The sequence below is a fragment of the Bubalus kerabau genome, chromosome 4 (assembly GCF_029407905.1).
Source record: "Bubalus kerabau isolate K-KA32 ecotype Philippines breed swamp buffalo chromosome 4, PCC_UOA_SB_1v2, whole genome shotgun sequence".
NCBI classification, from domain to species: Eukaryota; Metazoa; Chordata; class Mammalia; order Artiodactyla; family Bovidae; genus Bubalus; species Bubalus kerabau.
Genome location: NC_073627.1, coordinates 55,377,582 through 55,404,828, shown reverse-complemented (window position 1 = coordinate 55,404,828; position 27,247 = coordinate 55,377,582). Strand labels below are relative to the sequence as shown.

At 39.8% G+C, this 27,247-nt stretch overlaps 2 protein-coding genes and 1 pseudogene across 2 annotated transcripts; all 3 read left to right on the top strand.

The window, feature by feature from the left end:
* Positions 1-2,118: 2,118 nt before the first annotated feature.
* Positions 2,119-3,054, top strand: LOC129651421 (olfactory receptor 4D1-like). Its single transcript, XM_055580149.1, has one exon. It carries the CDS (start codon positions 2,119-2,121, stop codon positions 3,052-3,054), a length of 936 nt encoding a protein of 311 aa, XP_055436124.1.
* Positions 3,055-13,894: 10,840 nt separating this feature from the next.
* Positions 13,895-14,830, top strand: LOC129651419 (olfactory receptor 4D1-like). Its single transcript, XM_055580148.1, has one exon. It carries the CDS (start codon positions 13,895-13,897, stop codon positions 14,828-14,830), a length of 936 nt encoding a protein of 311 aa, XP_055436123.1.
* Positions 14,831-22,442: 7,612 nt separating this feature from the next.
* LOC129651418 (olfactory receptor 4D2-like) lies at positions 22,443-23,367 on the top strand (annotated as a pseudogene).
* Positions 23,368-27,247: the final 3,880 nt, after the last annotated feature.

The window sequence follows — 27,247 nt, the reverse complement described above, 5'->3', positions numbered from 1 at the left end:
GTTCTGCATGGGAGAAATAATGAGAAGAGTGACGAAAAAGGTGATGTTCACATTGACTTTTTCTATGGTTGAGAAGATGATGAAGAGAATTGCAGGAAACAAAAATGGAAATAAATACACAGCTTCTTTAAGACTATTTTCCATTAAACAGCTAGTGGTTCACCAGAGGTGGAGGTACTAATTAGAAAGGCAGATGGAACTTACATTTAGAGCCCTGTGTGACATGCTGAATTGTGTGCACATGTATATGTTTCTACCCTGACTTGATCCACAAAGTATTATATGTGTCTCCTAAGGGGCTCTGGTGGAATCACTACAAGAATCGATGTGAGAGGGGAACATGATCAGAGACCTTCTGAAAGGTCTCATGGACAGCTGTATAGAAGGTGTACTGGAATGAAAGATGAAAGGGAAAATTAAAAAGGGAGTGATCCCTGAGAGGTAATGGATTTCAGGAAGTCAGGTGAGAGTGGGAAGAGATTGAGAGGAAGCCAAAGGAGTAGGGAGGGCACTTAGCCCTCACCTTTTGCCTCTGTCTCTCACCCTCAGAGTCCTTCTTCATTTTTATTCCCACTCCCTCCCCTGCCACACCACCTTTCCATGTCTTCTTCCTTCACCATTCTATTCCCACAGCTTCCTTCCTTATGATAAATTTTCTCCTTCGAATTCTTCATTTATTTCACTTTCTTTTACTTCAACATTTTTTTTTTCTTCTACCCTTGGATCAATACCACCTTCTGAAATTGCTCTCATTTCAGAAGAGTTCTAAGTCCCCTTCAAGCAATGTATTTATCTATTTCTTAACTAATGAAATACTTACCCCTTTGCCATTTTCCCACAAATAATCTGAGGAGCCTCATTCAGTAAGGGTCACCTACCCTGGAGGTTGGAAAGAAATGGAATGTCCCAGATGGGCAGCTGTACCCAGAGACTCCCTCACATGTCCTGAACCCCAATAACTTTTAAAACACGTGGCAGTTAACCCCAGTTAACACCACCTAAATTGGAATATTTAGGACATTCTCTGCTTTGAGGATTAGCCCCATAAACAGCAAAAAATCCTTAACGAGTTCAGCTAAAACTGGATCTCTCTCCCAGGTGGCGCACTGGTAAAGAATCTGCCTACCAATGCAGGAGTCACAGGAGACCCCTGGGTTGGGAAGATCCCATCCCATGGAGTAGAAAATGGCAACCTACTCTAGTTTTCTTGTCTGGAAAATCCCATGGACAGAGGAGCCTGGGGGGCTACAGTCCATGGGGTTACAAAGAGCTGGACATGACTGAAGTGACATAGCACACGCACACACACACACGCACTTTTTAATTACCAACCATAAGCAAAGATGGGTACTGAAGGGGACAGATAAATTGGGAAATCAAGGCCTATGTGTCCAGCACATTATGATTAAATTCAGAAGGGAAAACATAGGCACATGAGAACTTCATAAACATTCTGTTGCTTTCACTGTTGCATGAAAAATGATTGATACAATATTCATGCTTTCTAATAACTCTAATTGAAAAATAACCTTTAAGTTGTATAAAACATAATAGGTTTTTAAAATAAATTAATATTTATAAAGGAAAAACGATTGGTGTAAAAATGTAGTAGAGACTGGAGTAGAGTAGAAGACTACACAGAGGAGAGTGATTAATATTTATTATTCTAAATAGTACCCTGGGAAGCTTATGTGTCATTTTATTTAATCCCTTAGCCAATTTCTATAAAGAAAACATATTTCTTTCAGATGTGGAAACTGAGACTCACATTAAATAACTTACTCAAGGTCAAATCTCAAAGAAATAGAAGTTCTCAAATTTGATTCTGTTTGGTTTGACTCTAAGTATCTTCCCAGCTAGATTACACTGAATCTTGGAAGGGCAGGTGGCATGCGTCTGGATGGCTTTAAGATATCTACGTATGTTTTTTCCAGCACCAACTAGTAAACTTTCCAGAGACAAGGTCATTCAGTCAGCACTTGGTATTGTGCTCTGTACATAAGAATGTCCATTATATTGACTTGGACAACTGAATTGAGCCCTTGAGAACGAAGAGGGCAAGCAACAACTTCATGCCTATCTCTGGTGTGTTTTCCTTAGGTGTATGGAGAAGACATCATGGATTCAGGGAACCTCACATGGGTATCAGAATTTGTCTTCCTAGGGTTCTCAAAGAATCAGAAGCTCCAGCTTTTTTTGTTTCTGGTGTTCCTGTTTGTCTACACAATCACTGTCATGGGAAACCTCCTCATCATGTTCACAGTGACCTCTGATTCCAGGCTCCACACACCCATGTATTTCCTGCTGAGAAACCTGGCTGTCATAGATGTCTGCTTCTCCTCAGTCACTGCCCCAAAGATGCTGGTGGACTTCCTTGCTGAGAAGAAAACAATCTCCTACCAGGGCTGCATGGCCCAGATCTTCTTCTTCCACTTTCTGGGAGGTGGGACTCTCCTCTTCCTCTCAGTGATGGCTTATGACCGTTACATAGCCATCTCCCGGCCCTTCCACTATGTCACCATCATGAACACTCGAGTGTGTGTGGGGCTGGTGGTGGCTGCCTGGGTAGGAGGCTTTGTCCACTCCATTGTCCAGCTGATTCTGATGCTCCCATTGCCTTTCTGTGGACCCAACATCCTAGATAACTTCTACTGTGATGTTCCACAAGTACTGAGGCTTGCCTGTACAGACACCTCCCTCCTGGAGTTCCTTATGATCTCCAACAGTGGGATGCTGGTCCTTATCTGGTTCCTCCTCCTTCTGATCTCTTACACAGTCATTCTGGTGATGTTAAAGTCCCTCTCTGGGCATGCAAGGAGGAAGGCAGCTTCCACCTGCACCATCCACATCATTGTCGTGTCTATGGTCTTCATTCCTTGTATCTATATTTATGCCCGGCCCTTTACCTCTTTCCCCATGGACAAAGCTGTGTCCATCAGTCAAACAGTTATGACCCCCATGCTCAACCCAATGATCTACACCCTGAGGAACCAGGAGATGCAGGCAGCAGTGAAGAGATTAGGCAAGCGCCTAGTGATTTCCAGTAGGGAGTGAACTTAAAATAGGTTGATTTTAAATGACAAATCTTCTCACTGAACCTTTATTTTCCATGTGAGAGGTGGAAAATATGGAGTGTGACAATTGAAATTAAAGTAATATTTCTACAGACATTTTCCTGTGTCAGCTATTTTGTTATACTTTCAGACTTCTCTCTCATTCTTACAAAACTGACAGAAGATATGGTAGTATTATACAGTTTTACAAATGAGAAAACTCAGAGAGAATTGACTTGCTCAGTGATGAACAGCAAGTGAGGGGCAGAGCTTGGCCGGGAGATGGTTCCTCTGGCCCCAGGTTTTGAGGGAGGAGATATGGGTGGGATTTGAAACTCAGAGTGTCTTGCCATCACAAGGGAAAACTTAGAGAGTTCCTCTTCTATGGGTGAATATCTCTGATGAATGGTCAACACTTCTATGTCAAATCTGAAACAATTGCATTTGTTCTCCTCCCTGCTCTCTGCCTCATTCCCTACTGTGGTATTTCAGAAGTGATATCATTTGTTAAGTTTCTAAATATTTTCTGTCATCAAAGTACATATTTACCTGCACTTTGGATTGGGTCTTTCTTGACCAAATACTTCTTGGATATTCTGCAGGATATTCTACTTTAGCGACCAAATCTTTATATACTTTGGGTGATATGGCTCTGAGGACAATGTTGTGGGTGGTCGGGGAACCCAGGCTAGAGAGGGCAGGGACCTTGTCCTGCTTCCTGAGGGAGTCCAGTAGTTTTTCCTGAAGGATATACTCTTGTCTCCTAGGGTCACTCTCCTTGTTGTATGGGTGATGTGTGGGCACTGGCTGGGAAACTGATCCTGCAGATAAAGGATCTCTAAGAAGACGGATGACCTGAAGACTCTTTCCCATTCTGGGCTGAAGGAAGGTGTGAAACTAGGATTTTCTCACCTGCATATAGAGCAGCTGTAAGAAGCATCCAGAAACTTGTTGGAGAGTATAGAGAATAAACAAGTGATATGGACTCCATGCTAGTCAGTCTAAAGTCTGAGGATAACCTCAAGTGTAATGCAGAGGATACAAGGCATTCAAAGCCAATTCCTCAAGTGACAAGTGAAAACCAGGCTTTCAACCACCAAGAAACACTTGGTCTTGTGGTTTAGAGGGAAGATGTTGAGAACAAAGTATAAGGTGATACACCCCACAATTTCCCACGTGGTCACGTTGAACAAGATCACATAATTATCTACCAATACATTGAGATAGCAACATATTTGAGCAAGTGCTAAATCAGAGTTGCTATTATAGGTGCTGGGGCTACTAAATTATTGAATTTATAATCTAGTTAAGTGAAACAACAGGAAAAATATGATAAAGGCTGTAACAAAGGTACTTGCAAAATGTTATTGGAACCCAGAAAAATGAATTAATTCTGCATGTGATTAATGGAGAAGGAGTTACAGAAAAGGTGATATTTGAGGACTTCAAGGTTGAACAGGTAGTAGAAGGTATTTTAGGAAACAGAATGCATTCCCAAAGCTACATAAATAACCATGCATAGGGCATATGTGAGACACAATGGATTCCTAACTAGCAATCACTTCCTGGGTAACAGGGATACTGATGAGAAAAGTAGATGGAGCCTACATTTTGATCTTGGTGTGACATACTGAGAGTTACATGTACATATTTAAGCGTGTTTTTGAATCCTGAATTAACCCACAACAAATGTTAGATCTCTTCTAAGAGTCTAGGTTTTTTAAAAATATAAATTTATTTATTTTAATTGGAGGTTAATTACTTTACAATATTGTATTGGTTTTGCCATACATCAACATGAATCCGCCACAGGTATACAGGTGTTCCCCATCCCGAAGGCCCCTCCATCCACCCTCCCCATACCATCCCTCTGTGTCATCCCAGTGCACCAGCCCCAAGCAACAAGTATCATGCTTTGAACTTGGACTGGTGATTCATTTCATATATGATATTATACATGTTTCAGTGCCATTCTTCCAAATCATCCCACCCCTCCCACAGAGTCCAAAAGAGTGTTCTACACATCTTTGTCTCTTTTGCTGTCTCACATACAGGGTTATCGCTACCATCTTTCTAAATTCCATATATATGTGTTAGTATACTGTATTGGTGTTTTTCTTTCTGGCTTACTTCACTCTGTATAATAGGCTCCAGTTTCATCCACCTCATTAGAACTGATTCAAATGTATTCTTTTTAATGGCTGAGTAATACTCCATTGTGTATATGTACCACAGCTTTCTTATCCATTCATCTGCTGATGGACATCTAGGTTGCTTCCATGTCCTGGCTATTATAAACAGTGCTGCGATGAACATTGGGGTACACGTGTCTCTTTCAATTCTGGTTTCCTCAGTGTGTATGCCCAGCAGTGGGATTGCTGTGTCATAAGGCAGTTCTATTTCCAGTTTTTTAAGGAATCTCCACACTGTTCTCCATAGTGGCTGTACTAGTTTGCATTCCCACCAACAGTGTAAGAGGGTTCCCTTTTCTCCACACCCTCTCCAGCATTTATTGCTTGTAGACATTTGGATCACAGCCATTCTGACTGGCGTGAAATGGTACCTCATTGTGGTTTTGATTTGCATTTCTCTGATAATGAGTGATGTTGAGCATCTTTTCATGTGTTTGTTAGCCATCTGTATGTCTTCTTTGGAGAAATGTCTATTTAGTTCTTTGGCCCACTTTTTGACTGGGTCATTTATTTTTCTGGAATTGAGCTGCAGGAGTTGCTTGTATATTTTTGAAATTAGTTGTTTGTCAGTTGCTTCATTTGCTATTATTTTCTCCCATTCTGAAGGCTGTCTTTTCACCTTGCTTATAGTTTCCTTTGCTGTGCAGAAGACTACAAAAAAGAAAACTACAGGCCAATATCACTGATGAACATAGATGCAAAAATCCTTAATAAAATTCTAGCAATCAGAATCCAACAACACATTAAAAAGATTATACACCATGACCAAGTAGGCTTTAACCCAGGAATGCAAGGATTCCTCAATATCTGCAAATCAATCAATGTAATACACCACATTAACAAATTGAAAAATAAAAGCCATATGATTATCTCAATAGATGCAGAGAAAGCCTTTGTTAAAATTCAACATCCATTTATGATTAAAAAAAAGAAAAACTCTCCAGAAAGCAGGAATAGAAGGAACATACCTCAACATAATAAAAGCTATATATGACAAACCCACAGCAAACATTATCCTCAATGGTGAAAAATTGAAAGCATTTCCCCTAAAGTCAGGAACCAGACAACGGTGCCCATTTTCACCACTACTGTTCACATAGTTTTGGAAGTTTTGGCCACAGCAATCAGAGCAGAAAAAGAAATAAAAGGAATTCAAATTGGAAAAGAAGTAAAACTCTCACTGTTTGCAGATGACATGATCCTCTACATAGAAAACCCTAAAGACTCCACCAGAAAATTACTGAATTAATGAATATAGTAAAGTTGCAGGATATAAAATCAATACACAGAAATCCCTTGCATTCCTATACACTAACAATGAGAGAACAGAAAGAGAAATTAAGGAAACAATTCCATTCACCATTGCAACAGAAAGAATAAAATACTTAGGAATATATCTACCTAAAGAAACTAAAGACCTATATATAGAAAACTATAAAACACTGGTGAAAGAAATCAAAGAGGACACTAACAGATGGAGAAATATACCATGTTCATGGATCAGAAGACTCAATATAGTGAAAATGAGTGTACTACCCAAAGTAATCTATAGATTCAATGCAATCCCTATCAAGCTACCAACGGTATTTTTCACAGAGCTAGAACAAATAATTTCACAATTTGTATGGAAATACAAAAAACCTCGAATAGCCAAAGCTATCTTGAGAAAGAAGAATGGAACTGGAGGAATCAACCTGCCTGACTTCAGGCTCTACTACAAAGCCACAGTCATCAAGACAGTATGGTACTGGCACAAAGACAGAAATATAGATCAATGGAAGAAAATAGAAAGCCCAGAGATAAATCCATGCACCTATGGACACCTTATCTTTGACAAAGGAGGCAAGAATATACAATGCAGAAAAGACAATCTCTTTAACAAGTGGTGCTGGGAAAACTGGTCAACCACTTGTAAAAGAATGAAACTAGAACACTTTCTAACACCATACACAAAAATAAACTCAAAATGGATTAAAGATCTAAACATAAGACCAGAAACTATAAAACTCCTAGAGGAGAACATAGGCAAAACACTCTCGGACATACATCACAGCAGGATCCTCTATGACCCACCTTCCAGAGGAAAGGAAATAAAAGCAAAAATAAACAAATGGGACCTAATTAAAATTAAAAGCTTCTGCACAAGAGTCTAGGTTTTAAGCTGTGTGTCCTTGATAGTCACTAAAAGATTATAATGAGGAATGAAAGTGGTCAGGTACAAGTTTATGAAGGTCTCTGTGACAGTGATATAAAAGATAGACTTCAGTGGATGCAGATAAAAGCTGAAAGATGACACTAAAATAATATCTGATGGACAACAGTTTGCAAGAGGCAGGTGGGGGTGGTGAGAAGAGACAAGGCAGGGGAGTGGAGAGGCCACTTAACCCTCATCTGTCACCTCTATCTCTGACCCTCTGTGTCCTTCTTCATCTTTGTTCCCAGTCTTCCCCCACCCCAACCTTTCCCTTCCCCTTCTTTCCTTCCCCTCCCTCTTAATCGCCCCTCTTTATTCCTTTTTCTATTCTATTTCTCTTGTCATCTTCCTTTCTCTTCTATCCTTGTATTCAGTAACATCTTCTAAAATTCATTTCTTTTAGAAGAACTCTTTCAGTGCCATTCATGGAAGATCATCACCCTTTGCTTAACCCAAAGAATCTCTCTCCTACCCTCATATCTGAGCACACACACCCTCTAACCTCTTACCTCACCCAGTAAGGAACCGCCTACACCAGTGAGGGGAGGCATTCCCTCTAGCTGTTCACCCACTCATCAGTCAATACTTTTTGAGTATTGACTACCAGCAAAGATGGGTACTGTAGGGTACAAATAAATTATAAGAAACATATTCATTCCTCTGGATTCTATAGTTGAATTATGGAGGGAAAAACATAGAAACATAAAAAGTTCATTACATATGCTGACTGTTGCATGAAAAATCTTGGTACAAAATATGTTAGAGATTCGAGGAAAGGAGAAGGTTTAAGAATAGGAGACTGCACAGAGGAGAGTGATTTCCATTTATTATTCCAGACACTCTTCTGGAGTAGAGCTATCTTCTCTCTGAAGTGTATTTATGTGTTTTCCCCCATCAACCTGTGAGTTCTTGAGAGGAGAATGTTTGTCCTATTTTTCTATCCTCAGAATTGAGCATAGAGGTGCACTGAACCTGTCTTTTACTTCTCTCCTACTCTTAAAAAAGGATAACCTTCAGTTCTGTTAACAGATTGATCTAAAACCTAGGTAGCCAAATATTTACCCAGGAAAGTGGTTTATTCGGGATCAGCAGAGAATTGCAATTCAGGGTCTGCACCCATAGTGAGCCCTGTGCAAGTGCTTCAGTGTAAGAGAAAAAGACTGCTTTTATAGAGAGGGAAAGAGAGTGGGAGACTGCAGTATCAAAGAGTCCGTGGTTCTTCATGGGCTGAGTCCTCACCAGTCTTTTTTTTTATTGTGAGAAAGTGTTGAACCATATAACTATATTCTATTTAAATTTGAAAACTTGAAATTGTATGTTTAACCAGTTTTTTCCTCTATATTTTAATACAGCATAAGGAATTATAACAAGCAAAAGATTATGTGTAAAATGCTTCTAAGCTATAAAACGTTATATTATATGAACATGCTCTTCAGTTGAAGAACCAGATGGTACTAATAACTTATACCTTCCTCTAGGTACTTGCCATCACATCACTTCTCCCCAGATGAAACCACGTTCTTGAATTTGGTGTTTATCACTCCATTGCTTATAAAAACAATTTCATCAAATATTAACATAATCAGTATATTATTTTTTTGTTTGTGCTTTATACAAATAAGACTGTACCTGAAATTCTGGGATTTGCTTTTTTCACTCCACATTGTCTCTAAATGTCCATATTGTTTTGTTTGGCTGTAATTCACTCATCTGCACTGCTGTGTGTGTAATATTCCATTGTAAGAATAAGCTTATTTGGATTGTCCCAGTTTTTGCTCTCGAAACAACACTCTTTTGGATGTTCTTCTACTTGTCTCCAGCTGTCATGTTGCAGAGCTCTGGGTTGTATACCTCGAAATGGAATTGCCGAATCATGAGATCTTCAAAGATTTTCCTAGTGCAAAATTGCTTTCCCAAGTTGTACTGAATTACGTAGTCATCAGCAGCACCAAAGTGTTCCCGTTGATTCACATCATCATAAACAGTTAATACTCTCAGACTTATTAATTTTTGCCAGTTAAGTGAATAAAAAATGGTATTTCATGATAGTCTTTGTTTTTAAACTGGCGAGATTTAAAAAATTTTAATTTATTTATTTGGCTGCACCAGGTCTTAGTTAATACATGTGGGATCATCCTTGATCTTCACTGCCTTGAGCAGAATCTATAGTAGCAGCATGTAGGATCTAGTTCCCTAATTAGGAATTGAATCCAGGCCCCTGCAATGGGAGGGTGGAATATTAGCCTCTAGACCACCAGCGAAGTCCAGGCTTTTTCTTTTCAATGTAGAAGTTCTTACGTAACTTGGCTACTGATCTATTGTCAGTGTTTACTATAATCTTGTCTGCATTGGAAGAAGGGGAGTCTTCCTTTTTCCTGTTGGTTTCTGAGGTTGTAGTAGGGTGTGAGAACTCTTGTTCCCCCGATTCTACTTAACTGAAGTTTCTGTTTACTAATTTTTAAACATTTATTGGATTTTCACAGTGGGCCAAGTAACTCCAAAACAATAAAACATTGGAATCATCTTTCTAAAATGGATAAATTATATACAGTCCTACTCTGAGGAATCAACTTTGAGGCTGGTATGTAGCTTAGTAGATAACTTATCATTCTATGTGCCTTGAGAAAAGAAATATATAAACAGAGGATACAATGACTTTTTTTATTGAGAACTAAATCAGAATCATAATTAATTAATCCAGGTGATTTAATTAGCTAATTTTTATAAAGTTGCAGTTAAGGACATCTAACAGTAAAGGAGATTGATAAGACCTATTCACTTCTCCAGAATCAACCCAGGCTATTTTAAGAAAAGACTGGAGTTTAAAATGAACTGAAACTCTAAACATTGGAAGAACTAGTGTTTTTAGAATCTCTTGTACTTAAAAGCCACAATTTGTTATACTTTAAAAAATAAACCAGAGGGATTGTGGTTTGCTAAGTATAAATATTTGCAACAAAAGAATTCAGATCATGCTGGAAATCTCATGTAAAACATAAAACTGTATCTAAGAACTCAGTTTTTATTCTACACCAAGATAATAAAAATTAGCTAAACAGTTCATTATAATGTATAAGGAATATATATACAATTCCTTATACATAATGTATAAGTTTTATAGATGGTGCAATAGAATTGGATATACATGGGGAGTCGACCTTGGGATATGGTTGGTAAAATAAATGACAAATTTATAGGGTTTGTTTCCAGTGTAGTATACAAACCTTTTCCCACCTATCTTGTTGTCCAAGATCAATTAATTTTTTTAAAGTAAGCTATCAAACCAATGGTCTTGATAATGTGAGAAAGAAACTGTCCATCATGCTAACAAGAGCAGTGAAAGTCAGTCATTCTCAAACGGTGGCCCCAGATAAGCAGCATTAGCATCGCCTGAAAAGTTGTTAGAAATGCTAATTCTCTGAGAATCTCAGCCATCCAAGAGCTACTGAATCTTAGGTTTAACATCCCCTTCAGGTGATTCAGGCGCATGCTTACAGTGTGAGCCACTGGTCTCTGAAATGAGTCCTTCCAAAAATCTCAGAAACTTTCAGAGAATCTGGTTTTTCAACTTTTGATCTCCTAATCTTATATGTCATGAATCTCTATAATTTTCAGTGTCCCTGTTGGCTTTTCTTTTCTTTTGCTTGTATGTGTGGTGTGTTTGATTCTGTTTTGTTTTTCTTACTTTTTTGTCCTCAAGGCAGCCCTCTCAAATAGTAAGTGTTTTTGAGATGCTTAGAAACTTTTTAACAGCTCCCCTTGTTCCCTTGCCCCCAGTGGGATCATTTCAGCTCTGCCTACTTAGATCAGTCCAATAATTTCTCCCTGGGAATACGCGCTCTTCCCCAGGGTCATGACTTATGTGTGTCAGTGATGCCAGAGATCAGGAAACTTTGAGGCTGTATGGAGAGAGTCTCCCAGAAAGTGTAAGACATGAACTCTCTTCTCCCATCTGGGACTGAAGGAAGGTGAGAGCCTGAGGGTTTCCACACCCTCAGATAGGTCAATGATAGGTTCTTAGAAACACTTGTTGAAGGGTGAGGAGAATTAAAAAGTGACCTAGACTTGATGGTACTAAGTCTAATGTTGAGAAGAGCCTTGAGAAGAAATTTGGGAGCAGGGATGTACTGTTAAAACAGCTGTTTCAGGTTGCATGTAAAACCCAGTACTTTTACCAACCAAGTATAGATCTGGCCTTATGAGACAGGGAATGGAGGATAAGTAAAATCACTTTTTAAATCTCCACATAATTAATCACCTACTTAATACATTAATTTGATAATATTTATTGAGCATGTGCTGTATCAGAGTTGTTGTTCCAAGTTCTGCGATTACCAACATATTGAAATTATGACATAGTTGGTTGAGGAGAGAAGCTGACAAAAATGAATGATGATAAACCTGTAACAGAGGCTTGCTTCAGATATGTGTGTGTGTGTGTGCCCGTGCGAGTATATGTTAGTCACTCAGTCATGTCCTATTCTTTGTGACACTATGGACTGTAGCTTGCCAGTCTCCTCTGTCCATGGAATTTTCCAGGCAAGAATACTGGAGTGGGTAGCCATTCACTTCTCCAGGGAATCTTCCTGACCCAGGGATCAAACCTGATCTCTTGCATTGCAGACAGATTCTTTACTATCTAAGCCACAAGGGATGACTGATTTTTAATGCTTAAGAACTTGAAAAATGGGGAATTTGTTCTGAGTGGGAGAAAGAGTGAGAAGAGTGACAGAGAGGGTCACATTCACATGAATATTTTCTAGGGTTGAGAAGATGGAAAGAATTGTAAGAAATAAACATGGAAAGAAATATGCAGCATGTTTAAGACTATAATTCATTAAAGAGCTAGTGGTTCATTGGAGGCAGAGTTACTGGTTAGAAAGCAGATGGTGCTTACATTTAGAGCCCTGTGTGACATGCCAAGTTGCTTGAATATGTATGTGTTTCTACCCTGACTTGATCCACAAAATATTAAATGTGGTTCCTAAGGGGCCCTGGTGGAATCACTAAAGAATAGACATGAGAGGGGGACATTATCAGATCAGTATTTAGAAAGGTCTCATGGACAGCTGTGTAGAAGGTGTACTGGAATGAAAGAGAAAGGGAAAAATTAAAAGGGAGTGATCCCTGAGAGAGAATGGATTCCAGGAGGTCAAGTGAGAGTGGGTGGAGATTGAGAGGAAGCCGAAGGCATGGGAAAGGCAGTTAATCCTCACCTGTCACCTCTATCTCTTGCCCTCTGACTCCATTTTTGTTCCCACTCCCTCCCCTGCCATACCACCCTTTCCTGTCTCCTTCTTTCACCATTATATTCCCCTATCTTCCTTCCTTCCTTATGATTTTCTTTCTCTCTGAATTCTTTGTTTATTTCTTTCTTTTACTTAAATAATTTTTTCTTCTACCCTTGGATCAATACTACTACCATCTGAAATTGCTGTCCTTTCAGAAGAGCTCTGTCTCCTTCAAACAATGTATTTGTCTATTTCTTCACTAATGAAATAGCTACCCCTTTGCCACTTTCCCACTATAATCTGGGGAGCCTCATCCAGTAACTGTCACCTACCCAGGGAATGGAAAGAAATGGAATGTCGCAGGTGTGCCACTGTGGCCAGAGGCTCCTTCACATGTCCTGAACCCCAATAGCTTTTCACCCACCTAGCAGTTAACACCAGGTACTTATTAACCACTGACTGTGGGCACTGCAGGGCACAGTTAAACTGGGAAATCAAGACCTATGTGTCTAGCACATTATGGTTGCATTGTGAAGGAAAAACACAGACACATGAAAAGTCCATTAACACATTCTGATGTGTTCACTGTTGCATGAAAAATAATTGATGCCACAACCATTATTTCTATTAACTGTAAATGGAAAGTAACCTTCAAAGTGCATAAAACATAAGAAATTTTTTAAAAGGAAAAATGACTAGCATAAAAATGTAGTCGAGGCTGCTGTGGACTGGGAGACTGCACAGAAGACAGTGATTACCATTTATTATTCCAAATACTGTTTATGAAATTTATGTTATTTTATTTAATCCCTTAGCCAAATTCTATAAAGAAAATGTATTTCTTTCAGATGTGGAAACTGAGACTCAGATTAAGTAATTTGCTCAAGTCCAAATCTCAAGGAAATAGCTCTGAAATATGATTTTGGTTCTATTGAACTCTAAGTGTCTTCCCACCACGAGATTACACTGAATCTTGGGAAGGCAGATGGCTTGTGTCTTTGGATGGCTTTAAGATAACTCACATATGTGTATCCCAGCAAAAACTAGTAAAGTGTTTGAGACAAAGTCATTCAGTCAGCACTTGGTATTGTCATCTGTACATGAGAATGTCCATCACATTGACTTGGACAACTGAATTGAGCCCTTGAGCACTAAGAGGGCAAGCAACAACTTCATGCCTGTCTGTCTCTGGTGTGTTTTCCTTAGGTGTATGGAGAAGACACCATGGATTCAGGGAATCTCACGCGGGTATCAGAATTTGTCTTCCTAGGGTTCTCACAGTATCAGGAACTCCAGCTTTTCTTGTTTCTGGTGTTCCTGCTTGTCTACACCACCACTGTCATGGGGAACCTCCTCATCATGGTGACAGTGACCTCTGATTCCAGGCTCCACACACCCATGTATTTCCTGCTGAGAAATATGGCTGTTATAGATGTCTGCTTCTCCTCAGTCACTGCCCCGAAGATGCTAGTGGACATCCTTGCTGAGAAGAAGACCATTTCCTACCAGGGCTGCATGACCCAGATCTTCTTCTTCCACTTTCTGGGAGGTGGGACTGTCTTCTTCCTCTCAGTGATGGCCTTTGACCGCTACATAGCTATCTCCCAGCCCCTCCATTACATCACCATCATGAACACTCGAGTGTGTGTGGGGCTGGTGGTGGCTGCCTGGGTAGGAGGCTTTGTCCACTCCATTGTCCAGCTGATTCTGATGTTCCCATTGCCTTTCTGTGGACCCAACATCCTAGATAATTTCTACTGTGATATTCCACAAGTGCTGAGACTTGCTTGCACAGACACCTCCCTCCTGGAGTTCCTTATGATCTCCAACAGTGGGATGCTGGTCCTCATTTGGTTCCTCCTCCTTCTGATCTCTTACACAAAAATCTTGGTGATGTTGAGGTCCCACTCTGGGCAGGCGAGAAGGAAGGCAGCTTCCACCTGCACCACTCACATCATTGTTGTGTCTATGGTCTTCATTCCCTGTATCTATATTTATGCCCGGCCCTTTACCTCTTTTCCCATGGACAAAGCTGTGTCCATCAGCCAAACGGTTATGACCCCCATGCTCAACCCAATGATCTACACCCTGAGGAACCAGGAGATGCAGGCAGCAGTGAAGAGATTAGGCAAGCGCCTAGTGATTTCCAGTAGGGAGTGAACTTAACATAGGTTGATTTTAAATGACAGATCTTCTCACTGAACCTTTATTTTCCATGTGAGATGTGGAGGAAAGTCTTTATGGAGTGTTACAGTTGAAATTAAAGTAATATTTCTATGGACATTTTCCTGTGTCAGCTATTTTGTTAGTTACTTTCAGACTTCTCTCTCATTCTTACAAAACTGACAGAAGATATGGTAGTATTATACAGTTTTACAAATAAGAAAACTCAATGAGAAAAGACTTGCTCAGTGATGAACAGCAAGTGAGGGGCAGAGCTTGGCCAGGAGATGGTTCCTCTGACTCCAAGTTTTGAGGCAGGAGATACGGGTAGGATTTGAAACTCAGAGTATCTCACCATCACAAGGGAAAACTTAGAGAGTTCCTCTTCTATGGGTGAATATCTCTGACGAGTGGTCAACATTTCTATGTCAAATCTGGAAATATTACATTTGTTCTCCTCCCTGCTCTCTGCCTCATTCCCCACTGTGGTATTTTGGAAATGATACCATTTGTTAAGTTTCTAAATATTTTCTGTCATCAAAGTACATATTTACCTGCACTTTGGATTGGGTCTTTCTTTTTTTTAATTTAAATTTATTTATTTTAATTGGAGGCTAATTACTTTACAATATCGTATTGGTTTTGCCATACATGAACATGAATCCGCCACGGGTGTACACGTGTTCTCCATCCTGAACCCCCCTCCCACCACCCTCCCAGTACCATCCCTCTGGGTCATCCCAGTGCACCAGCCCCAAGCATCCTGTAACCTGCATTGAACCTGGACTGGCGATTAATTTCTTATATGATATTATACATGTTTCAATGCCATTCTCCCAAATCATCCCACCCTCTCCCATCCCACAGAGTCCAAAAGACTGTTCTATACATCTGTGTCTCTTTTGCTGGATTGGGTCTTTCTTGACCAAATACTTCTTGGATATTCTGCAGGATATTCTACTTTAGTGACCAAATCTTTATATACTTTGAATGATATGGCTATGAGGACAATGTTGTGGGTGGTTGGGGAACCCAGGCTAGAGAGGGAAGGGACCTTGTCCTGCTCCCTGTCCTACTAGGGAGTCCAGTAGTTTTTCCCCAAGGATATACTCTTGTCTCCTAGGGTCACTCTCCTTATTGTATGGGTGATGTGTGGGCACTGGCTGGGAAACTGATCCTGCAGATAAAGGATCTCTAAGAAGACAGACAATGTACAGCTGGAAGAAGCACAAGCTGGAATCAAGATTGCCAGGAGAAATATCAATAACCTCAGATATGCAGATGACACCACCCTTATGGCAGAAAGTGAACAGGAACTCAAAAGCCTCTTGATGAAAGTGAAAGAGGAGAGTGAAAAAGTTGGCTTAAAGCTCAACATTCAGAAAACAAAGATCATGGCATCTGGTCCCATCACTTCATGGGAAATAGATGGGGAAACAGTAGAAACAGTGTCAGACTTTATTTTTGGGGCTCCAAAATCATTGCAGATGGTGACTGCAGCCATGAAATTAGAAGACGCTTACTCCTTGGAAGAAAAATTATGACCAACCTAGACAGCATATTCAAAAGCAGAGACATTACTTTACCAACAAAGGTCCATCTAGTCAAGGCTATGGTTTTTCCAGTAGACACGTATGGATGTGAGAGTTGGACTGTGAAGAAAGCTGAGTGCCAAAGAATTGATGCTTTTGAACTGTGGTGTTGGAGAAGATTCTTGAGAGTCCCTTGGACTGCAAGGAGATCCAACCAGTCCATTCTGAAAGAGGTCAGCCCTGGGATTTCTTTGGAAGGAATGATGCTAAAGCTGAAACTCCAGTACTTTGGCCACCTGATGCAAAACGTTGACTCATTGGAAAAGATTCTGATGCTGGGAGGGATTGGGGGCAGGAGGAGAAGGGGATGACAGAGGATGAGATGGCTGAATGGCATCACTGACTCAATGGACGTGAGTCTGAGTGAACTCCGGGAGTTGGTGATGGATAGGGAGGCCTGGCATGCTGTAATTCATGGGGTCGCAAAGAGTCAGACATGACTGAGCAACTGAACTGAAGAAGACAGATGACCTGATGACTCTTTTCTATTCTGGACTGAAGGAAGGTGTGAAACTAGGATTTTCTCACCTGCATATAGAGCAGCTGTAAGAAGCATCCAGAAACTTGTTGGAGAGTGTAGAGAATAAACAAATGATATGGACTCCATGCTAGTCAGTCTAAAGTCTGAGGATAACCTCCAGTGTAATGCAGAGGCTACAAGGCATTCAAAACTGATTCCTCAAGTGGCAAGTGAAAACCAGGCTTTAACCACCAAGAAACACTTGGTCTTGTGATTTGGAGGGAAGATGCTGAGAACAAAGAATAAGGTGATACACCCCACAATTTATCACATGGTTTCATTGAACAAGATCACATAATTATCTCCTAATACATTAGAATAGGAACATATTTGAGCAAGTGCTAAGTCAGAGTTGCTATTATCGGTGCTGGGGCTACTAAATTATTGAATTTACATTCTAGTTAAGAGAAAGAACAGGAAAAATATGATACAAGTTGTAACAAATGTACTTACAAAATGTTATTGGAACTGGAACCCAGAGAAATGGATTAATTCTGCATGCGAGAAATGGAGGAGTCACAGAGGTGATATCTGAGGACTTCAAGGCTGAGAAGGTAGTAGAAGGTATTTCAGGGAACAGAATGCATTACCAAAGCTACAGAAATAAGCAAACATATGGCATATGTGAGACACCATGGATTCTGGACTAGCCATCAGTTCCCAGGTAAAAGAGATACTGATAAGAAAGGTAGATGGAGCCTATGTTTTAGAACTTGGTGTGACCCACTGAGAGGGAGTTGCATGCACATGTGTAAGCATGTCTTTGAACCATGAATTAACCCACAATACATGTTAGGCAGCTTCTAAGAGTCTGAGTTGTTTGTTTGTCTTTTTAATAGTCAAAACTACTTTATTTATCCAAAAAGAAACAAGAAAAAAGATCCAAAAAAATTGAAACATGTATATTATCATATGTGGAACAGATTGCCAGTCTAGGTTCGATGCATGAGACAGGGCTGATGCACTGAGATGACCCTGAGGGATGGGATGGGGAGGGAGGTGGGAGGGGGGGTTCAGGATGGGGAACTGTAGAAATTATAGAGATTATTTTATTAAAAAAATTTTTTTAATCTGTGAAACTAATAGCAAACAAAAACTAAGATGATAAATATAAACATGTGTGTCAGTAATTAGTGGTGGATTCATGTTTATGTATGGCAAAACCAATACAATATTGTAAAGTAAAAAAATAAATATATGAGGCTACCATCACCCTAATACCAAAACCTGACAAAGATCCCACAAAAAAGAAAACTACAGGCCAATATCACTGATGAACATAGATGCAAAAATCCTTAACAAAATTCTAGCAAACAGAATCCAACAACACATTAAAAAGATCATACACCATGACCAAGTGGGCTTTATCCCAGGGATGCAAGGATTCTTCAATATCCGCAAATCAATCAATGTAATACACCACATTAACAAATTGAAAAATAAAACCATATGATTACTCAATAGATGCAGAGAAAGCCTTTGACAAAATCCAACATCCATTTATGATAAAAAAAACTCTCCAGAAAGCAGGAATAGAAGGAACATACCTCAACATAATCAAAGCTATATATGACAAACCCACAGCAAACATTATCCTCAATGGTGAAAAATTGAAAGCATTTCCTCTAAAGTCAGGAACAAGACAAGGGTGTCCACTTTCACCATTACTATTCAACATAGTTTTGGAAGTTTTGGCCACAGCAATCAGAGCAGAAAAAGAAATAAAAGGAATCCAAATTGGAAAAGAAGAAGTAAAACTCTCACTATTTGCAGATGACATGATCCTCTACATAGAAAACCCTAAAGACTCCACCAGAAAATTACTAGAACTAATCAATGATTATAGTAAAGTTGCAGGATATAAAATCAACACACAGAAATCCCTTGCATTCCTATACACTAATAATGAGAAAACAGAAAGAGAAATTAAGGAAACAATTCCATTCACCATTGCAATGAAAAGAATAAAATACTTAGGAATATAACTACCTAAAGAAACTAAAGACCTATATATAGAAAACTATAAAACACTGGTGAAAGAAATCAAAGAGGACACTAATAGATGGAGAAATATACCATGTTCATGGATTGGAAGAATCAATATAGTGAAAATGAGTATACTACCCAAAGCAATTTATAGATTCAATGCAATCCCTATCAAGCTACCAACAGTATTCTTCACAGAGCTAGAACAAATAATTTCACAATTTGTATGGAAATACAAAAAAACCTCGATTAGCCAAAGCGATCTTGAGAAAGAAGAATGGAACTGGAGGAATCAACCTACCTGACTTCAGGCTCTACTACAAAGCCACAGTTATCAAGACAGTATGGTACTGGCACAAAGACAGAAACACAGATCAATGGAACAAAATAGAAAGCCCAGAGATAAATCCACGCACATATGGACACCTTATCTTTGACAAAGGAGGCAAGAATATACAATGCAGAAAAGATAATCTCTTTAACAAGTGGTGCTGGGAAATCTGGTCAACCACTTGTAAAAGAATGAAACTAGAACACTTTCTGACACCATACACAAAAATAAACTCAAATTGGATTAAAGATCTAAACGTAAGACCAGAAACTATAAAACTCCTAGAGGAGAACATAGGCAAAACACTCTCGGACATACATCACAGCAGGATCCTCTATGACCCACCTCCCAGAATATTGGAAATAAAAGCAAAAATAAACAAATGGGACCTAATTAACCTTAAAAGCTTCTGCACCTCAAAGGAAACTATTAGCAAGGTGAAAAGACAGCCTTCAGAATGGGAGAAAATAATAGCAAATGAAGCAACTGACAAACAACTAATTTCAAAAATATACAAGCAACTCCTGCAGCTCAATTCCAGAAAAATAAATGACCCAATCAAAAAATGGGCCAAAGAACTAAATAGACATTTCTCCAAAGAAAACATACAGATGGCTAACAAACACATGAAAAGATGCTCAACATCACTCATTATCAGAGAAATGCAAATCAAAACCACTATGAGGTACCATTTCACACCAGTCAGAATGGCTGCGATCCAAAAGTCTACAAGTAATAAATGCTGGAGAGGGTGTGGAGAAAAGGGAACCCTCTTATACTGTTGGTGGGAATGCAAACTAGTACAGCCACTATGGAGAACAGTGTGGAGATTCCTTAAAAAACTGGAAATAGAACTGCCTTATGATCCAGCAATCCCACTGCTGGGCATACACACTGAGGAAACCAGAAGGGAAAGACACACGTGTACCCCAATGTTCATCACAGCACTGTTTATAATATCCAGGACATGGAAGCAACCTAGATGTCCATCAGCAGATGAATGGATAAGAAAGCTGTGGTACATATACACAATGGAGTATTACTCAGCCATTAAAAAGAATACATTTGAATCAGTTCTAATGAGGTGGATGAAACTGGAGCCTATCATACAGAATGAAGTAAGCCAGAAAGAAAAACACCAATACAGTATACTAACGCATATATATGCAATTTAGAAAGATGGTAACAATAACCCTGTGTACGAGACAGCAAAAGAGACACTGATGTATAGAACAGTCTTATGGACTCTGTGGAAGAGGGAGAGGGTGGGAAGATTTGGGAGAATGGCATTGAAACATGTAAAATATCATGTATGAAAAAAATAAATAAATAAGCAAAAAAAAAAAAGAAATTGAAAAAAAAAAAACCCACAAAATAGCCAATGCAGATAGACTAATATTAGAAAAGTACATTTTTTAAAATAATAAATAGGGATAATTCATAATATTGGATGAGAAATACAATGAGAAGATAGAATAAGTCTAAATTTGTGTGTACCTAAAACATCACCTGTGAATATATAAAGCCAATATCAGCATCATTAAATGTAGAATTTTTTTTTAAATCCCAGAAGCATAGTTGTAGATATTAATATACATCTAAGATTCTGAGTTTTAAGCTGTGAGTCCTTGATAGTTATTAAAAGATTATAATGAGCAAGCAAGGTGGTCAGATACCAGTTTCGAAAGGTCTCTATGACAGTGACATAGAAGATGGAGCAAAGCGGATGCAGATGGAAGCGGAAGGATGAGACTAAAATGACCCCCTATTGGATAACAGATTGCAGGAGGCAGGTAAGGGGGTGGAAAGAGACCAGGCAGGGAAGTGAGGAGGCTACTTAACCCTCACTTGTCACCTCTATCTCTTACCCTCCATGTCCTCCTTCATCTTTATTCCCAGTCTGCCCCTCCCCTCTACCTTTACATTCCCCTTCCTTCCTCTCCCTTCCTCTTAATCTCCCCCTCTTTACTGCTTTGTCTATTTTATTTCTCTTATATCAACATCTTCCTTTCTCTTCTATCCTTATATTCAGTAACATCTTCTAAAATTCTAGTTTCACTAAGAAGAGTTCTTCCATTCCCCTTCATACAAGATCCATCACCCCTTTTTTAACCCAGACAATCTCTCTCCCCCATCTCATGTTGCAGCACACACACCACATATTCTGTTACTTCACCCAGTAAGGGACCATCTACACCTGTGAAGGAAGGCATTCCCTATAGATATTCACCCACATGGCAGTCAAAAGATTTTGAGTATTGACTATCAGAAAAGATGGATACTGTAGGGCACAAATAAAATTTAAGATGCATATTTATCCCTCTGCAAATGTTTAGTTGAATTATGGATGGAAAACACAGAAACACAAAAAGTTCCTTAACATTTTGATGTGGTAACTGTTGCATAAAAAATTTTGGTACAAAATATATTAGATTTTCAAGGAAGGGAGGATGGTTTAAAGTAGGAGACTACACAGAGGAAAGTGTTTGCCGTTTATTATTCCAGACACTCTTGTAGGGACCTTGTGTGTTATTTTATTTAATCCTCTAGACAATTCTATAAAGAAAGTCATTTTTATTCCTACCATACAAATGTGGAAACTTAGAGAGGTTAAGTAATTTCTCCAGGGTCATATATCAAGGAAATAAAAATTTAACTGCAGGTCTGTCGAACTCCAAGTGTCTTACCACCAGTAGATAACACTGAATCTTTGAAAGGCAGGTCTCATGTGTCTCTGGATAGTGTTAAGCTATCTTGTGAATATATACTTGTGTTTGTGTTCAGCTGCTCAATCATGTCTGACTCTTTTTGACCTAATGGACTGTGGCCTGCCAGGCTCCTCTGTCTATGGGACTTTTCAGGCAAAAATACTGGAGTGGATGGCCATTTCCTCCTCCTGGGGATCTTCCCAACACAGGGATTGAACCCACCTCTCCTGTGTCTCCTGCATTGACAGGCAGATTCTTTACCACTGAGCCTCCTGGGAAGCCCCTGATGAATATATATTTCAGAACCAACTAGTGAACTCTCCAGAGACAAGACCATTAAGTCAGCCCCAGGTATTATTATCTGCACATGAAAATCCATCATCAAGACCTGGACACTCAATTTGAGTGAGCTCCTGAGCAATAAGGCATCACTCTCCTGGTGTGTTTTCTTTAGATGTATGGAGAAGATACCATGGAACCAGGGAATCTCTCAGGTAAATCAGAATTTATCCTGGAGCTCTCCCAGACTCAGGAGCTCCAGCTCTTCCTGTTTCTGGTGTTCCTGTTGGTCTGCACAACCACTGTCATGGGAAACCACCTCACCATGTTCACAGTGACCTGATTCCAGGCTCCACACACCCATGTATTTTCTGCTGTGAAACTAGGCAGTCATAGACGTCTGTTTCTCCTCAGTCCCTGCCCCAAAGATGCTGGTGGACTTCCTCGCTGAGAAGAAGACTATCTCCTACCAGGGCTATGAGGCTCAGGTCTTCTTTCTCCACTTTCTGGGAGGTGTCATGACCTTGTTTTCTATGAAGGTCTATGACCATTACATAGCCATCTCCCGGCCCCTCTACTATGTCACCATCATGAGCATTCAGCTCTGTGTGGGGTTGGTGGCGACAGCCTGGATGGTAGGTTTTGTTCATTCCATCTCCCAACTGGTCCTGATGCTCCCACTGCCTTTTTGTGGCCCCAATGTCCTAGATAACTTCTACCGTGATGTTCCACAGGTACTGAGACTCTCCTGCACCGACACTTCTGTCTTGGCGTTCCTCATGATCTGCAACAGTGGGATGCTGATGTCATCTGTTTCCTCCTCCTCCTGGTCTCCTACTCAGTCATCCTAGTGATGCTGAGGTCCCACTCAGGGCAGGAAAGGAGGAAGGCAGCTTCCACCTGTACCACCCCTGTTTTCCTGGTGTCTATGGTCTTCATTCCAAGCATCTACCTCTATTCCGGGCCCTTCTCTTCCTTCTCCATGGTCCAGTCTGTATCCAGCAGCCACATGGTCAAGAACCCCATGCTTGCCCATGATCTGCACCCTGATGAACCAGGAGATGCAGGCAGCACTGAAGAGACTGCACTCACATCAGTTGGATTGTACAAGGGAATGACAGTGGGTACATCACTTTGGCCTTGTTTTCTACTTGTAAAGTGGAGAGAGAGCTGCAGTGTCTGCCCTTTTCTGGATGTGTTGTGACGGTCCTCATAGAAGTAAATGCACAGTGAACCTAAGCAACATATTCAGATTTTTAGGAAAATGGATAGTATCCTTATTTTTGTTTCTGATGGTTGTTTGAACACTCCTATAATGAGAGAATGTGTTGTCACAGAAACATTCTGAAAAGTCCCACCCTCCTTTCTGCCTTCTTGGTGGACTGTTTCTTCTTAGGATCACAGAATTTCCCCAGAAGAGCAGTTCTGTTTTTTTCTATTTTGACCCCTTTACCTAGTACCCCATTTAAGTGTGAGTCTGGGTTGTTGGAAACTGCTCAGCACTCTGAGTCTTAAGCCTTCAATCGAAGACCCTAACCCATCACTTACCAAAGGATGACCCTGAATGAGATACCTGAGGTCTCTTAGCCTCGTAACATTTTCCTCAACACACTTGCTAGAATTAATATCTGACCCAAACTACTGTGAGAAAACATTGTACCATATATTTTATTTAATTTGAAAACTTGAAATTATATGAATGTTGTTTTTCTCTGTATTTTAATACAGTATAAGTAATTATAACAAGTGAAAGATTATGTATAAAATGCTTTTAAGGTATAAAATACTATATTATATTATATGAACACTCATGAATATGCTACAGTTCAAGAACCAGCCTGTACTAATAACTTATACCTGGCTATAGGTGCTTTCCATCACATCACTTCTTCGGAGATGAAACCACATTCTTGAATTTAGTGTTTATCATTCCATTGCTTATAAAAATAATTTTATCACATATTAACATATTCAGTATATTGCTTTGTTTTGCTTTTTTGAGATTTATACAAATGAAAGATTGCACAGAATATTCTAGAATTTGCTTTTTTTCACTCAACATTCTTTCTAAATGTCCACATTGCTTTGTTTGGCTATATTTCATTCATATGCACTGCTGTGTAATATTCCATTGTAAGAATAAGTTTATTTGGATTGTTTCCAGTTTTTACTCTTGGAACCACACTCTTTTGAATGTTCTACTTGTCTTCAGTTGTTATGTTGAGGAGCTATGGATTAAATACCTTGAAATGGAATTGCTGAATTGTGAGATCTTCAAAGATTTACTTTTACAAAGTAGTGCCAAACTGTTTTCCAAAGTTGTACCAAAGTACACGGTCAGCTGCATTGCTGAGGTTGATTCACATACTCCTAATTGTTAATATTGTTGGACTTCTTAACTTTTGCCAATTAAGTGAATAAACAATGATATGTCACTGCAGTCTTTTTTTTAAAAACTGGAAGATTTTTTAAAAACATTTATTTATTGCACTGGGTCTTGGTTGCTGCGTGTGGGATCTTCCTTAATTTTCATTGCCTTGTGCAGAATCTTTAGTAGCATTATGTAGGATCTAATGAGGAATAGTTCCCTAATGAGGAATTGAACTCAGGCCCTGCAATGGGAGCATGGAATATTAGCCTCTAGACCACCAGGGAAGTCCTAGCTTTTTATTTTTAATGTAGAAGTTCTTATATAACTTGGTTACTGATCTATTGTCAGTGTTTAGTATTGTCTATATTTATTATAATTTCTCTCAGTTTGTAGTTTGTCTTCTTTATTTTTGTGTTAGGGTTATCAATCTTTCATTTTAGTATTGGATTTTATTTTTTAAAACTGCTTCTTACTCAGAGGACAGAAATATATTCTTGCTTCTTTCAAAGCATGCTAATTACATATAAACTTTTCTATTTCCTTGGTCTTTTCAGTTTTCTTCTCATTAATTTTTCTATTTATTTTCTTTTGTTCTCTTTGTTAGAAGCCTTTCTTAAACTCCTGGTGATTCCTGGCTATCTATGTTTAAGAGCAAGGCAATAAAATACTAATTGGTACCTCAATGTATTGAAGCTTTTAGATTTTACCTTAGGGATTCTGGTGGAAATCAGCTCTTTATTGGAGGAGACCCAAGTGCCAATACACAGAGGTCTATTTTTCTAGAGTTGTTGTTTCTGCAAAGAAAAATGTTGATTTCCTATCTTTGTCTTAGATGCTCAACTGATGAGGAAAGTGATGGATCAGTAGCTCTAATTCTTACCTGACCTCCTTCTCTCATTTACATACTTTTGATTTCGTGACCTCCACTGTTAGAAGAGGTTTTACTGTAAGACAGACTTCATGTCACTTTTAACAGTCTCTCGCCTCTGTTTCATCATATTAATTCCCTATTCAGGTGCTTTAAACAAGATAGCCTTCTTCTTGGGGTTCTATTCAAAGCCATTCCCAACCACTTCCTCCTTGTTTGTCCCCCCTCATGTGTTCATTTTCCCACAATCCTTAGAAGCTAGATTTGCTCATGTGATCCAGGAATGAAAATTACAACAGTGTGTTGGCCAGGGTGCTTCTGGAAAAGCTTTCTCTTCCCCGTGTAGAGGCAAGAGACGCAGGAGGAGAAAGAAATGGCTCTCTACCTGATTCCTCACCTCCAGCCTTTTTAAAAAATCTATTTTTAAATTGGAGGATAATTGCTTTACAATGTTGTGTTGATTTCTGGTGTATATCAACATGAATCAGCTATAAGTATACATATATATCCTCCCTCTGAGCCTTCCCCCTCCTACTTCCCCCATCCCACCCTTCTGCGTGCATGTGTGTGCACTACGTTGCTTCAGTCGTGTCTGACTCTTTGCAACCCTATGGACCGTACCCTGCCAGTCTCCTCTGTCCATGGGATTCTCCAAGCAAGAGTACTGGAGTGGGTTGCCATTTCCCCTCCAGGGCATCTTCCCAACCCAGGGACGGAATCAGCTTCTCTTACATCGCTTCATTAGCAGGCTGCCTCCTCACCACTAGCGCCCCCTGGGAAACCCTCCCACCATTCTGCTGCTGCTGCTAAGTCACTTCAGTCGTGTCCGACTCTGTGCGACCCCATAGACGGCAGCCTACCAGGCTCCTCCGTCGCTGGGATTCTCCAGGCAAGAACACTGGAGTGGGTTGCCATTTCCTTCTCCAATGCATGAAAGTGAAAAGTGAAAGTGAAGTCGCTCAGTCGTGTCTGACTCTTCGCGACCCCATGGACTGCAGCCTACCAGGTTCCTCCATCCATGGGATTTTCCAGGCAAGAGTACTGCAGTGGGGTGCCATTGCCTTCTCCTCCCACCATTCTAGGTCATCACAAAGCACCAAGCTGAGTTCCCTGTTTTATACAGCAACTTCCCACTAGCTACCTAGTCTACATTTGGTGATGTATATATGTCAATGCTACTGTCAATTCATCCCACCTTCTCCTTCCCAATCTGGGTCCGCAAGCTGGTTCTCTACATCTGTCTCGCTATTCCTGCCCTGAAAATAGGTTCATAAGTACCATTTTTCTAGATTCCATATATATCTGTTGATATACAATACTTGTTTTTCTCTTTCTGACTTACTTTCTGTCATACTTCACTCTATATGACAGACTCTAGGTTCAACCACATCACTACAAATGACCCAATTTCATTTTTAGGCCTGAGTAATATTCCATTGTCAGAGAAGGCAATGGCAACCCACTCCAGTACTCTTGCCTGGAAAATCCCATGGACAGAGGGGCCTGGTAGGCTGCAGTCCATGGGGTCGCTAGGAGTCAGACACGACTGAGTGACTTCACTTTCACTTTTCACTTTCATGCATTGGAGAAGGAAATGGCAACCCACTCCAGTGTTCTTGCCTGGAGAATCCCAGGGATGGAGAGCCTGGTGGGCTGCCGTCTATGGGGTTGCACAGAGTTGGATACGACTGAAGCGACTTAGCAGCAGCAATATTCCATTGTATATATATGTACCACATCTTTATCCATTCATCTGTTG